Source organism: Primulina huaijiensis, chromosome 9 (assembly GCF_012295235.1).
Source record: "Primulina huaijiensis isolate GDHJ02 chromosome 9, ASM1229523v2, whole genome shotgun sequence".
Taxonomy (NCBI): domain Eukaryota; kingdom Viridiplantae; phylum Streptophyta; class Magnoliopsida; order Lamiales; family Gesneriaceae; genus Primulina; species Primulina huaijiensis.
In genome coordinates this window covers 2,800,499-2,816,871 of record NC_133314.1, presented here as the reverse complement: position 1 = coordinate 2,816,871, position 16,373 = coordinate 2,800,499, and the positions used below count along the sequence as shown (strand labels likewise).

Genomic DNA, 16,373 nt, shown 5'->3' with positions numbered 1-16,373 from the left:
GAGAACATAATTATGTCGTAGAAATAATGAAGCAGCACTGCCAACACAAAATTTTACTTTTAAATAGTCCGACCCCGACAACTTCTTTTGGGTTTCCTTTTCTCCTGGAAAAATTGTATTCACATAATTCTTAACGAGTTAATGATTTTTTTAATAAAAAAATTAAAATAAAAAATCAGTATATGTGGCCAAAACTAAATATAAATCATAAGTTTTTTTATATATAAAAATAATCAATCTATAAGTACACATTTAAATTTGGATTAAATGTAACTCCAGCTCAAAGTATCTGTAGGCTAGCTCTAGTTACTTACGAAATCTTTTTTTTTTTTTTTGTACGGGGTGCGGAATATTTACATAAACATAACTTACATGAACATCGGTGAGATTTGAACCAGCCTCAATGGAGATTTTTTAAAACAATCATAAGTTAAATTTTCATTATATTTTTTTTAAAAAAAATCATAAGTTAAATTTTGTTGGTGTGACGACACACCTAATTAATCACTCAACCTGATATCGTGAATCCCATTCCTTGATCCATTATGTCAATGGAGATTATTCCTTCTGTCTGTGGCAGTGGGACGACACCTCACTCACATTTCCTCTCTGTACCTCACTCACATTTCCTCTCTGTTGCTTATATATANTTGTTGAAAGTCCGTTCAACGACAACGGTTTTTATCCGTTGTGGTAGGTCGAATTTGCAAAAATCGTCGCAAAGAAAATTAGCGACGGATTTATTCAAAACCGTCCCTAATTTTGAATTAGCAACGGTTTCTAAACCCGTCTCTAAAATAATATTAGCGACGGTTTATTCAATAAATTCCGTCAATACGTTTAGCGACGGTTCTTAATCATGATTTCCGTCGCTAATTTGTTTCAAAAAATAAAAAAAACTTTTTATAATTTAATAAATTTAAAAAATAACTAACAATCGAAACTAAAATCGTGTAAAAGAAAAAAAAAATTTAAGTCTTGTAAAATAGTAAAATCGTTTAAGAGAGAAAAATTTTAAATTTTGTGAAGTGGTGAGAATAATTTTAAGTGTTGTGAATTAGTAAAATCGTGTACGAGAGAAAAATTTTAAGTATTGTGAAGTGGTGAGAAAATTTTTAAGTGTTATGGGTAGTGATAAATTCGTGTAAGGGAGAAAAATTTAAGTGTTGTGGAGGGAAATGGACCGAGTGTGGTGATATTTATAGACAGTTTGCGACAGGTTTTGTTTAAACTGTCGCTATATTTAGCGACGAGTTTTGACTAACCGTCGCTAATTTTAAACATGCGACGGGTTTACGTAAAACCGTTGCTAAATTTAGCGACGGTTTATATAAAATCATCGCTAATTTAAAATTAGCGACAGTTTCCTTTGAACCGTCGCTATATTTAGCGACGGTTTTATGAAATCTGTCGCTAAATATTGCAACGTTCTCAAAAACCGTTGTTGTTTGTCCAAAAACTACGCTAATCGACAACGGTTTCTTAAAACCGTTGTTGATTGTCCAAAAAAGCACGCTAATAGACAATGGTTCTAACCGTTGTCATTGACCCTAAAAAAACGCTCAAAGACAACGGTTTTATAGAACCGCTGTCATTGACCCTAAAAACCGTTGTCTTTGACCCCCCAAAGACAACGGTTTTTGACCCCCAAAAGACAACTGTTTTCGCTAAAACCGTTGTTAAAACACATACGACAATGTTGTCATATATGCGTTGTTGTATGCAGAATTTCTTGTAGTGATTTAATAATACAGTTTGTTAACTAGGTTCAATCAAGAAATAAATATTTTGTTTTTCTTAAGTTGGATCAATTTCGTTTAATCAATCTTTTTGAAAAAGATTCGACGGTACTAGATATTAAACCGATATTTTTATGAACATAAATCAAACTACATAGAAAGTCGAACTGTCGGCAATTAATGTTGGAGATGGGGTTGGCAAATGGTAGATTGTGGTTGTCATATTTAATGACAATTACAACAATACGCGTTAAGAAGCTCTATACATAGAGTTTCATCCTCTCATTTCATTCATTCCATTCTCGGTTCTTTTCTCACATCTCATAGCATCTGAGTGTTTAGGTATATAATATTTGTGAGGTGTTTGTTCTCCTGTATTAATAGAATGCGTGTTCTCTATGGAAACACATTGAGTTGTTGTACACCATAAAATATTATAGCGAAATTCTTTTCAACTTGCATGTGGTTTTTACCCTAATAATTTTTAGAGGTTTTCACGTAAATCTCGGTGTCCAATTTTATTCTTCATTTTCATAATTATATCTCAAATTGTCGCACGTGAGACCAACAGAACCGAGTTTCAGTATCGATGTTATCAGTTTTGCTCATCTCAAAAGATATGGGCATCAACTACTTCGTTAATTGAATGAACTAATTAATTTAGTGATAATTTTAGGGTGATTTCATTTGATAAGTTGGTTGGTTAAATATAATTGAGTGTCACATTAAAATTTGTGATATTTTTGTTCAAATCTACTTTTTATGTGATGTTACGTATCATCTTCACGTTATTGATAAATTTATTTTTGTAGTGCTAGCGGAGCAAAAATATCAGTGGCTTGGTAACGTAAATTTGGGAATACATGTCATTTACTGAATAAAGAATTTTTCGAGGAAAAAAAACTTAGGTCGTGTTTGGATTGATAAATTTCCAATCGCATTTATCATTTGAACTCGTCTTCCATATTTAATAGTTAATTTTATGCATTTTTTTTAAATTTTCGATGAAAACGATTGTTTTTTTAGTGATTTTTTAAAATATTCATGTAGTTTATAAAATTCAAGTGTTTCCTATGTTCATGAAATTTTTTTCATAATTCCAAAAATCTCATTTACCTGTGCAATTTTATATTTTATAAATTTTTTTCCCATTATATTTCTTATGCCATCTGATCACATGTATCGTGTGTGCCACGAGCTGCTAGTATTTATTAAACGTATGGTTGTCTATTTGTATTAATTATTTTTCTTTATTTTTTTTATCTTTCCAAATGTATGAGACTAGATGAATAGATGACATTGAAGATTGTATTTTTAATGAGATAAAATGGTTAGTTTAGTTTTATAAATATATGGTACAATTATTGAATGAAAAGCTGTCACGCTCCTAGCCTACGTCCTCGCAAACAAGCGTTACTGTACAATGAGCTCCAATAATAAGTAATTCATATTCGTTTTCGTTTTAAAAAATGATTAACTCAAATTGTTATAAAATTTAATTATAAAATATCATAAACATCTTTTTCTAGCTCACGTGGACAAAGGGTGTTATAATTATCGCTCATTCAGAATGTGACATACTCATCCAGACATAACACTTGATTCAACGACACCTAGAATCTAGAGTTGATTGTGAGACCGAGCTTTAGCTCCAATGGTCTCACCTTGTTTCTCCCTTGTTATGATTCAGGTTCGAGTCCTCCCACCCTCTAGAATAAGATTAAAAAAAAAGAATATAGAGTTGATTGTACATGTTCAAGAAGTGGCTCCAGCAGAAGTATCACTTTGTCATGTTAGTTCAAGACGTGGATCACACCCATTTAACGTTTTATCTTGTATATCACTTATTTTTCGTTGTTCTTTCTAGATACCGTGTCTGATATCATTTTGTCATGCATCCGACCTAGACCCGCGTGCACGCGACTGCACAATGGTCTACTTCGTATCCGTTCTAGTTTTACAAAATAGTTAACTCGAGTTGTTATAGAACTTCATGGTAAACCATTATAAACTAGTTTAAACTTAATTTACTAACTTGTGTGAGACAAGAGGCCCTCCACAAACCTTTGTCGATTAGCCAAAGATGTCGGTTAATTTATTTTTGTTTCATTTGATTTGATTTTCTAACCGAAAAATTTATAAATTTTGATAGTAACAAAACTATTATTTTACTAAATTTGACAAGAATAAGTAGTTTTAATATTATTTTGCTATATGTTACTATATTTGAGTCTATAATCCATATATTTAGTTTTAAAAACTCTTCTTAATGGAAAAAAATAAAAATTTTGAATATGCTATATTAGTCAAGGGCCTATCTTTTGAGTTCGACCTGAATTTCAAAAATATTAGATTTCATTTGGATAGATGAAATTTATAGTTGGAAATTTCAAATCCATAATAACAAACTAATTAGTTTGTTTGGATTTTAAATCCCAAATATACATTTATTTTACTATGTTTCATTTGGAAGTAGAAAATCTATTCGAGTGGGAAATTAGAGATATTTTATTTCACCACAAAAGATTATTTGATTCTTTTCTTTCAAAAGATTTTCATGATACGTGAGAATAATCGTTTATATGATTTCTAAAAGTGAGTCGGAGGAAATAGTAGAACTCATACCTAACTGAAAAATGATGTTATTCAAATACATTTCAAGTAATTGTAATAAAATTAGAGACCATTTTAGTTATTAAACTAATTTTTTTCAATCGGAATGCTAACATAACTCCTATAGCTATCGACGAACTATACACTAAATTTTCATAGGAGCCAGTAGGGATGTAAACGAACCAAACCGTTTGTGAGCTATTAGAAGCTCGATTCGATAAAAGCTCGTTTGAGCTCGTTTAATGAGTCTCGTTAAGATAAACAAACCAAACTCAAGCTTTACAGTACTCGGCTCGTTAGCTCGTGAACATGTTTGTTGGTAAGTTCATGAATAATTTTTTAGATGAAAAAATAATAGTTTTGATATTTGATTTATTGATTTTGCATATTATTTATGAAATATATAGAAAAATCTATTAAATTTATTTATTATAATAAATTTACAAATTTTAATAAGAATAATATATTTTTCTTTAAATATATAATTTACTTTTTAATTAATTTAATAAAAATTTATATGTATAATTCATATTTATTAAGTTTGTTTAGGCTCGATAAAGGCTTGAATAAGCTCGTGACCAATGCATATATTCGTTAAATAAAGCTCGAGCTCGGCTCGATTATAAACGAACCAAGCCCAAACATTCAAGAGTTCGGCTCGGCTCGGCTCGGCTCGATTACATCCCTAGGAGCCAGCGTTGTTTAACTTAGAAGGGGAGTTTTATCAGTTTTTAGTCGGTCTTTTTCTAAAAATTTTATCAAACGATTTTGTTATTCAAAATTTTAACAAAATAACATAAAACTTTTTAAAAAGAATATCATATTTTTTACCTGAACTCCTCGTAATTCTTTAGAATAATTTTTTTTATAAATATAAATCGAATTTATTTTTACTATTTTCATTTTATGATAATTTTATTTTTAACTATTGTAAGAATATTTATAGTATCTTAAGTTTTGGTGATCGACAAATAACAATATCGAGCTTTTTCAGGTCCAACTGATTTTTAAATTTAATTTCAGGTTTTACGGATCGTTGAATCAGTTCAAGTCATTATACAAAAGCATCAGAAGTTTAATCCGTTTTGGCAAGAAGCCAAGCCGCATAATGTTTGACCTCAAGCTACAAGATCTCATATGTCAAACTGACATATAATACAATTCTTCAAAAAGTTAAAAATCCAACCAATTCAAAAAGTTAAAAATCCAACCAATTCAAAAAGGGCACTGCAAGTCAAGTCGTTCAACAACTATCATATTTAAAATGATTACACAGTATCTTACCAACTGTCGAATGATAGAAAGCTACCCATTTCGGACATGGTGTGTCGGATTTTTGAAAGCGGCGATCTTAAAGTCGCAAAAGCACAAGAAACATTAATTAGCATTTAATGATAAGTTCGGCAACTAAAAATGACATTTCCATTCAATCAGGAAACAATACAGTTGAATAGTTCCAACCGTTGGAGCTTTTTAAGTATAAATGTGTAGAATTCATAGAGAAGAAGACCATAGAAACTAAATCAACAAAACTGCTAATTATTTTCAAGCCTGCAATTTTCAAGAACTCTGAGCATACTCAATCTTTCGATTTCAAGATGCTCATTTAGTACACCCATATGAGAATATATTAGATCTTCAAGGATCATTATATGCTACACCAACAACTTAAGCCGTCAAACTAACCGTTCGGTTTTTGTACCGTTTTCTGATGAATCTATGGTTCTTAAATATCCAGAGTTGTAAAATGATCACCAAGAATGCAATGACAAGTCCTAGTTGAAGTAAGTTGTTACAAATCATTGTAAAACCAAAGTTTTTTTTTAGTGAAAACCTTCCTGAGTGGAATAAGTGGTGACGTATATGTTTTATCTCCGAACATCAATAAGAAAACACTTGTCTTATTTCATTAGGCACTCTATATTCTTGCACATCACATTTCAAATTGTTTCTTGTTAAACTGTCAAACATAGTTCATCACTGGTCAAATCAGAGTATTTCCACACTTACTCACTTTTTAATGATCAACCAACTAACCGTTCAAAAATATTTTTTAGCTGACTAAAAATTGCTAAGAATGGTAAAAAAATTTAGAAAATTTTAAAGAAATTTAGTCGCTCACTTTAAACTCTAATTCTAGAAACTATATTACTCAAACTATATAGAGTAGTACAAGTCTCTTANACCTTTGCCATGGACGAGAGTCACGAGAATATAAAATAAAGTTTTGTTGGTGGCCTGCCTACTCCTAACGACGGGACAGCATTAATCAATTTTTTTTTTAAGTTCACATTATTTTGTTACAATTTTGAAAAGCACTAAGATTTTAGAAAATGACTTCAAACTGATTTAAAAAAAAAAAAAAACCCAACTTGGAAGTGTTTTTCTTTGATTTCGCCTTTTTTCAACTTTATTAAAAAACAAATATAATTCAATCCCACATTTTCAAAAAGTAAGAAATTTAATAATAAAACATTAAACACCAACATTATAATAATGACGTCATGGCCAATGACACTAAAAATTGCATCATTGCTTGCGAATTGCGATCTCTACCCAAACGCACATTCCTGATTCATTCAAACGTGTCAATATATCAATATATATATATATTAATGGAAAATAATTTAAAAATCAAATAATTTCTAACACAAACATTGCCTATGATAAATTGTGTGCGCGTCTATATATATTGATTCCTCGTAGGTGTGAGATTGCTCATACAACATTGAAACATATATACTAAGATTAAGGATTCTTTTTTTCTGTATCACGTGATGATCGGAGAAATGGCGATGGGCGGCGGGTCAGCAAGAATTGCACCGGTTGCGGAGGAAACCGGAGAGGTCTCGAGCAGGACAGAAAGCAAACCCCAACAAGAATTTGTGATAATTGTGTCGGAAACAGAGCCGCCGCGGAATGAGCAAGACTCTTGGCTACCCATTACAGAATCCAGAAAGGGCAACACTTACACTGTTGCATTCCATTTGATATGTTCTGGAATAGGAGTGCAGCCTCTTCTACTCCCCATTGCCTTCTCCTACCTCGGATGGTGAGCAAGTTAAATAAATAAATCGATTCAGAAAGGATTGTGAATTCAACAGCGTACAGTTAGATTAGTAATGCATGATCAAGAATATGGCTTTTTTACATATTGATTCATGGCGAATCAAGAATCATGCCTTAGCTTTTATTCGTGGAGATATTTTGTCCGCGATTGCAAAATATTTTGTTGAAACTGATCTTGACGGTCCACAGGTCGGGGGGGATTCTTTGTCTGTCTGTTGTATTCTGGTGGCAACTCTACACCATATGGCTTCTTCTTAATCTTCACGAATCAGCTTCTGGAATTCGTTACAGTAGATTTCTCCACCTCTCTATGGTAGCCTTCGGTTAGTATAAATCCGTACCAAAACATTGCATGTGTGTGTGTATATATACACACACACACACACGTACGTGTGTGTATTATTATAAACTCATCGTATATCTGGTCAATTACAGGTAAAAAATTGGGAAAGCTGGTAGCTATCTTCCCCACAATGTACCTATCTACCGGTACATGTGTGTTGTACATAATCAGCGGTGGCAACATCCTGGACCAACTTCACCACGCCCTCTGTGGAGATGACCAGCTCGAATGCGAGGCGGAAACATTAAAACTTTCTGAATGGTTTCTAGTTTTCATATGTTCAGCCACCTTAACTGCTCTTTTCTTCACTAATCTCAACAAACTCTACCGTGTTTCCCTCATCGGGTCTGTCACCGCAGTTGCATATTGCAGCCTTCTGTGGGTTTTGTCAGTCAGTAAGGGCCAGCTGGCTCATGTTTCGGGTGATTCGTCGACGATGGAGGTTAAACCTACCGATACTGGTGATAGAATTCAGAATGTGTTGAATGGTATTGGAATCATTGCTCTTGCTTTTCGAGGGCATAATCTCGTGCTCGAGATACAGGGAACCCTGCCTACAAGTCCAACACAGCCGTCGCGTAAACCCATGTGGAGAGGAGTGACTATTTCATATCTACTGATTGCTATGTGTATGTATCCGCTGGCAATTGTCGGCCATTGGGCTTACGGAAGCAAGGTAAACAAATACTTAAGACATAAATTTTCCATGAATCCGATCTGAATACCGAATATATGAAACACTCAATCTATACGGTCCTTTTGTCTCTCAGGTGATAGTGGACGGAGGAATTCTAGGTGCCTTTACAAAGTTTCACCAGAACCATACATCAAAGTACATAACCGGTGCCATATATTTCATAATACTGATCAACTACTTGTGTGCCTTCCAAATCTACGCCATGCCCGTGTTCGACAAATTCGAACATATCTACACGAGCAAGAAAAACCAGCCATGCCCGAGATGGCTCCGTTCTGCCATTAAGGTCTCGTTCGGAGGATTAACATATTTCATAGCAATGGCTTTCCCGTTTCTACCAAGTTTAGGAGCCTTGTTAGGCTCGATTGCACTTCCTCTAACGCTGGTGTATCCCTGTTTCATGTGGGTTGCCATCAAGAAGCCCCACCCACTCAGTAAAATGTGGTGCCTAAACATTAGTGTTGGTTCATTAGGTGTAGTGTTGAGCTTAATGTTATTCAGCGCAGCTCTTTGGTCTTTGATTGTTAACGGGTTAGATGCCAACTTCTTCAAACCCGGACGGTGACGCGGTTGGATCAACTCACCCTACAAGTGTATATGAAATAACCCATATTTTTCCTTACATATACATATGCAAGAACATTAGATGCAAATTAATATTAAAATTATGTTACAGATGAGTGATGAATAGAGAATGGTATCACTATGGGATGCTGAGTGCTATAGTAAAGTGATAGTGTCTGGTAAATTATTGAAATCTAGAGAAAGGGCTGGCCTGAAATATAAAGTTATTTGTTTGAGTTAAAATTATTTTTGACCAATTAAATTAGGAAATATTGATAGACAAAAGTGAGTCAGGAAAACAGTTCACACACACAAACAAAACAGAAAGAAATCGGCAGATAAAGAACACAACTAACTCATAAAAAAAAAAAAAAAAGAAGCTCCAGAAGCAACTCTTGCACATTTCGAGGACATAATCTCATGGTCGAGATACAGGTACTTCAACTGTTGAATTCTTAACCAGTGCTTGATTGAAGTAGGTGCATTTGGTAAAACACAGAAAACCAGTTTGATAATTGTTGGAATGTTTGAGCTTAATGAATATAAATTAATAAAAAAAAAAAGACGAAGAAAACTCGACCGAACAAAAATGTTCAAATATTCACCTTGAAAGCTTCCAACAAAGCCTAACATAATGGTTGTTCTCGTAGCCCAAATAGCAAGGGAGGCCTTAGCGCGCAAGTTGGAAGTAGTTCTATCGTAGAAGACGATTGTCATATCTCGTGAGCACTATATGCAGGATAAATTTTTCTTAAAGATAAAGAGTTTTATCTTGCCTGCACTTCAAATTGGTAACACATCTTTATGAGTTATCTTCAAGTTGTAGTTCGAACGAAGCTGTTAGAATCTCACCAACAATCATAAGGCGAATCTTTATTATTTGGATTTTTTTCTTTTTTGGTTTGCAACTTTGAAGATGTGTAACAATAAACATGAACGACCATGATTTGTAATTCTCGTATGTTTAATTTGTACAACAGACATCACGTTTATCTAATCTAAATTAAAAAAAAAACATATTGGAAATACACCAAGTATAAATTTATCCCAAAAAAGTTTTATTAGAAAGATTCGTGTGTATTTGATTTGTATAAATGACATCACAATTTAGAAATACACCAAGTATAAATTTATCCAAAAAATTTATTTATAAGACTTCTCACAAGTCAATTTTGTGAGACGACCATGGAAAAGCATTATTTACAAAAATATTTCGTATTATTATAAATATAGATACGGTTGGCATGTCTAATGGATAAAGATCCGTGAGACCGTCTCACAAGAGACCTACTAAAATTTATTCAAATATATGTTTATTTCAGGCATAATTTGGTGCAATAAAAAAAATAAAAAGATAATTTTTTATTCGATTTAGTCTCGACTTGATATCTAAAGGTATTCAAAAAATCGAACCAAATTGCAAAACCAAACCAAATTATATGGTTTTGATCAATTTTAAGTCAATCAATATTTGTATTGATTGTAAAATAATTCAAATCGAAGAAATTGATTTGGTCAATGAGCTTTGTAGACTATCCAAATATTTCGAGAATTTATTTATTACATATTTTAGCTCAAAATAACATAAAAACCATAAAAGTTTAAGTTTTTTTCATAAGTTGAAAAATTATGCATAATATTTTAGTTTACGATAGTTTACTTATTATCATTATAAGTAATAAGTAATTTATGATTTTCTTTGATTTGATTTGAAATTTTGTGAAATGAATATATAAACAGAGAACTATATAATTGTTGAACAGCATCTCAATGGGTATCCCTAGATGGTGGGGGCGTGAGCGGGACACGCATGATTGGGCGCGTGGTGTTGTTATGTGGATGTGAGTGTAACACACTTCACGATAAAGAGAGACGTATGGAATCAAACAAGTTATTGGGATGCAAAAGTTGAAATTTTACACATCATAGGTCTGAACTTTTTACATAGGGATTCAAAGCCAAACTTCAGCGAACAGATCCTAATATTAACTTATTGGGGGTGAACATTCGGTCCGATCGAATCGAATTAATCATAATCGAATCGAACTGAAATATTTAGTCATAATCGAATTGATCGAATTAATTTTCATAATCGATGAAAACTGAACTAAATTAAAATCGATTAATTCAGTTAGTTGTAAAAAAAATTGTGCTTTAACTTTAATTATATATGTAATTTTTCTTGAACACTACAATCTACACAAATGGAGAATAGAGAAGTGAGAACGAGAAATTCGGTTAGAGAAGTGAGAATGAGACCGTAGATTAGAATTATTGTTGATTTTAAAAGTTAAAATTAATTTATATATAAAATTGATAAATAATAAAATTTATTAATNTTTCTTTGATTTCGCCTTTTTTCAACTTTATTAAAAAACAAATATAATTCAATCCCACATTTTCAAAAAGTAAGAAATTTAATAATAAAACATTAAACACCAACATTATAATAATGACGTCATGGCCAATGACACTAAAAATTGCATCATTGCTTGCGAATTGCGATCTCTACCCAAACGCACATTCCTGATTCATTCAAACGTGTCAATATATCAATATATATATATATTAATGGAAAATAATTTAAAAATCAAATAATTTCTAACACAAACATTGCCTATGATAAATTGTGTGCGCGTCTATATATATTGATTCCTCGTAGGTGTGAGATTGCTCATACAACATTGAAACATATATACTAAGATTAAGGATTCTTTTTTTCTGTATCACGTGATGATCGGAGAAATGGCGATGGGCGGCGGGTCAGCAAGAATTGCACCGGTTGCGGAGGAAACCGGAGAGGTCTCGAGCAGGACAGAAAGCAAACCCCAACAAGAATTTGTGATAATTGTGTCGGAAACAGAGCCGCCGCGGAATGAGCAAGACTCTTGGCTACCCATTACAGAATCCAGAAAGGGCAACACTTACACTGTTGCATTCCATTTGATATGTTCTGGAATAGGAGTGCAGCCTCTTCTACTCCCCATTGCCTTCTCCTACCTCGGATGGTGAGCAAGTTAAATAAATAAATCGATTCAGAAAGGATTGTGAATTCAACAGCGTACAGTTAGATTAGTAATGCATGATCAAGAATATGGCTTTTTTACATATTGATTCATGGCGAATCAAGAATCATGCCTTAGCTTTTATTCGTGGAGATATTTTGTCCGCGATTGCAAAATATTTTGTTGAAACTGATCTTGACGGTCCACAGGTCGGGGGGGATTCTTTGTCTGTCTGTTGTATTCTGGTGGCAACTCTACACCATATGGCTTCTTCTTAATCTTCACGAATCAGCTTCTGGAATTCGTTACAGTAGATTTCTCCACCTCTCTATGGTAGCCTTCGGTTAGTATAAATCCGTACCAAAACATTGCATGTGTGTGTGTATATATACACACACACACACACGTACGTGTGTGTATTATTATAAACTCATCGTATATCTGGTCAATTACAGGTAAAAAATTGGGAAAGCTGGTAGCTATCTTCCCCACAATGTACCTATCTACCGGTACATGTGTGTTGTACATAATCAGCGGTGGCAACATCCTGGACCAACTTCACCACGCCCTCTGTGGAGATGACCAGCTCGAATGCGAGGCGGAAACATTAAAACTTTCTGAATGGTTTCTAGTTTTCATATGTTCAGCCACCTTAACTGCTCTTTTCTTCACTAATCTCAACAAACTCTACCGTGTTTCCCTCATCGGGTCTGTCACCGCAGTTGCATATTGCAGCCTTCTGTGGGTTTTGTCAGTCAGTAAGGGCCAGCTGGCTCATGTTTCGGGTGATTCGTCGACGATGGAGGTTAAACCTACCGATACTGGTGATAGAATTCAGAATGTGTTGAATGGTATTGGAATCATTGCTCTTGCTTTTCGAGGGCATAATCTCGTGCTCGAGATACAGGGAACCCTGCCTACAAGTCCAACACAGCCGTCGCGTAAACCCATGTGGAGAGGAGTGACTATTTCATATCTACTGATTGCTATGTGTATGTATCCGCTGGCAATTGTCGGCCATTGGGCTTACGGAAGCAAGGTAAACAAATACTTAAGACATAAATTTTCCATGAATCCGATCTGAATACCGAATATATGAAACACTCAATCTATACGGTCCTTTTGTCTCTCAGGTGATAGTGGACGGAGGAATTCTAGGTGCCTTTACAAAGTTTCACCAGAACCATACATCAAAGTACATAACCGGTGCCATATATTTCATAATACTGATCAACTACTTGTGTGCCTTCCAAATCTACGCCATGCCCGTGTTCGACAAATTCGAACATATCTACACGAGCAAGAAAAACCAGCCATGCCCGAGATGGCTCCGTTCTGCCATTAAGGTCTCGTTCGGAGGATTAACATATTTCATAGCAATGGCTTTCCCGTTTCTACCAAGTTTAGGAGCCTTGTTAGGCTCGATTGCACTTCCTCTAACGCTGGTGTATCCCTGTTTCATGTGGGTTGCCATCAAGTAGCCCCACCCACTCAGTAAAATGTGGTGCCTAAACATTAGTGTTGGTTCATTAGGTGTAGTGTTGAGCTTAATGTTATTCAGCGCAGCTCTTTGGTCTTTGATTGTTAACGGGTTAGATGCCAACTTCTTCAAACCCGGACGGTGACGCGGTTGGATCAACTCACCCTACAAGTGTATATCAAAGAACCCATATTTTTCCTTACATATACATATGCAAGAACATTAGATGCAAATTAATATTAAAATTATGTTACAGATGAGTGATGAATAGAGAATGGTATCACTATGGGATGCTGAGTGCTATAGTAAAGTGATAGTGTCTGGTAAATTATTGAAATCTAGAGAAAGGGCTGGCCTGAAATATAAAGTTATTTGTTTGAGTTAAAATTATTTTTGACCAATTAAATTAGGAAATATTGATAGACAAAAGTGAGTCAGGAAAACAGTTCACACACACAAACAAAACAGAAAGAAATCGGCAGATAAAGAACACAACTAACTCATAAAAAAAAAAAAAAAAGAAGCTCCAGTAGCAACTCTTGCACATTTCGAGGACATAATCTCATGGTCGAGATACAGGTACTTCAACTGTTGAATTCTTAACCAGTGCTTGATTGAAGTAGGTGCATTTGGTAAAACACAGAAAACCAGTTTGATAATTGTTGGAATGTTTGAGCTTAATGAATATAAATTAATAAAAAAAAAAAGACGAAGAAAACTCGACCGAACAAAAATGTTCAAATATTCACCTTGAAAGCTTCCAACAAAGCCTAACATAATGGTTGTTCTCGTAGCCCAAATAGCAAGGGAGGCCTTAGCGCGCAAGTTGGAAGTAGTTCTATCGTAGAAGACGATTGTCATATCTCGTGAGCACTATATGCAGGATAAATTTTTCTTAAAGATAAAGAGTTTTATCTTGCCTGCACTTCAAATTGGTAACACATCTTTATGAGTTATCTTCAAGTTGTAGTTCGAACGAAGCTGTTAGAATCTCACCAACAATCATAAGGCGAATCTTTATTATTTGGATTTTTTTCTTTTTTGGTTTGCAACTTTGAAGATGTGTAACAATAAACATGAACGACCATGATTTGTAATTCTCGTATGTTTAATTTGTACAACAGACATCACGTTTATCTAATCTAAATTAAAAAAAAAACATATTGGAAATACACCAAGTATAAATTTATCCCAAAAAAGTTTTATTAGAAAGATTCGTGTGTATTTGATTTGTATAAATGACATCACAATTTAGAAATACACCAAGTATAAATTTATCCAAAAAATTTATTTATAAGACTTCTCACAAGTCAATTTTGTGAGACGACCATGGAAAAGCATTATTTACAAAAATATTTCGTATTATTATAAATATAGATACGGTTGGCATGTCTAATGGATAAAGATCCGTGAGACCGTCTCACAAGAGACCTACTAAAATTTATTCAAATATATGTTTATTTCAGGCATAATTTGGTGCAATAAAAAAAATAAAAAGATAATTTTTTATTCGATTTAGTCTCGACTTGATATCTAAAGGTATTCAAAAAATCGAACCAAATTGCAAAACCAAACCAAATTATATGGTTTTGATCAATTTTAAGTCAATCAATATTTGTATTGATTGTAAAATAATTCAAATCGAAGAAATTGATTTGGTCAATGAGCTTTGTAGACTATCCAAATATTTCGAGAATTTATTTATTACATATTTTAGCTCAAAATAACATAAAAACCATAAAAGTTTAAGTTTTTTTCATAAGTTGAAAAATTATGCATAATATTTTAGTTTACGATAGTTTACTTATTATCATTATAAGTAATAAGTAATTTATGATTTTCTTTGATTTGATTTGAAATTTTGTGAAATGAATATATAAACAGAGAACTATATAATTGTTGAACAGCATCTCAATGGGTATCCCTAGATGGTGGGGGCGTGAGCGGGACACGCATGATTGGGCGCGTGGTGTTGTTATGTGGATGTGAGTGTAACACACTTCACGATAAAGAGAGACGTATGGAATCAAACAAGTTATTGGGATGCAAAAGTTGAAATTTTACACATCATAGGTCTGAACTTTTTACATAGGGATTCAAAGCCAAACTTCAGCGAACAGATCCTAATATTAACTTATTGGGGGTGAACATTCGGTCCGATCGAATCGAATTAATCATAATCGAATCGAACTGAAATATTTAGTCATAATCGAATTGATCGAATTAATTTTCATAATCGATGAAAACTGAACTAAATTAAAATCGATTAATTCAGTTAGTTGTAAAAAAAATTGTGCTTTAACTTTAATTATATATGTAATTTTTCTTGAACACTACAATCTACACAAATGGAGAATAGAGAAGTGAGAACGAGAAATTCGGTTAGAGAAGTGAGAACGAGACCGTAGATTAGAATTATGGTTGATTTTAAAATTAAAAATTAATTTATATATAAAATTGATAAATAATAAAATTTATTAATAATAATATTTATTATATCGGTTAATTCGGTTAATCGATTTCAAAATTTTGAAAATCATAACCGAACCGAATTAACCGATATAACCGAAATTTTTTTAATTTGAAAACCGAACTTCCGAAGTAACCGAACAGAATTTTCGAATTGGCTCGGTTCGGTCGATTAATTTGGTTTAACCTAAATCTTGCTCACCCCTATTACCTTACATCATTGTATTTTTCATAGCTCGTTTTTCATTTGGATGTTTATTTAGTGCTATATTTCCAACTCGAGTTCGATTTTTTAAAATATTGAATTACTCAAATTCGTAAAATTCTAAAATGTTAGTAGAATAATTTTATAGCTTAAATTTTATATTTATATTTACACACGTTAATACTCTCA

General features: G+C 33.2%; 2 protein-coding genes across 2 annotated transcripts; both read left to right on the top strand.

Annotated features, from left to right (window-relative positions):
- Positions 1-7,018: 7,018 nt before the first annotated feature.
- Positions 7,019-9,085, top strand: LOC140983713 (lysine histidine transporter-like 8). The gene is made up of 4 exons (XM_073450815.1): positions 7,019-7,404; positions 7,611-7,744; positions 7,857-8,440; positions 8,535-9,085. Exons 1-4 carry the CDS (start codon positions 7,130-7,132, stop codon positions 9,024-9,026), a joined length of 1,485 nt encoding a protein of 494 aa, XP_073306916.1. The 5' UTR covers positions 7,019-7,129; the 3' UTR covers positions 9,027-9,085.
- Positions 9,086-11,650: 2,565 nt separating this feature from the next.
- LOC140983749 (lysine histidine transporter-like 8) lies at positions 11,651-13,714 on the top strand. Its single transcript, XM_073450873.1, has 4 exons — positions 11,651-12,033; positions 12,240-12,373; positions 12,486-13,069; positions 13,164-13,714. Exons 1-4 carry the CDS (start codon positions 11,759-11,761, stop codon positions 13,509-13,511), a joined length of 1,341 nt encoding a protein of 446 aa, XP_073306974.1. The 5' UTR covers positions 11,651-11,758; the 3' UTR covers positions 13,512-13,714.
- Positions 13,715-16,373: the final 2,659 nt, after the last annotated feature.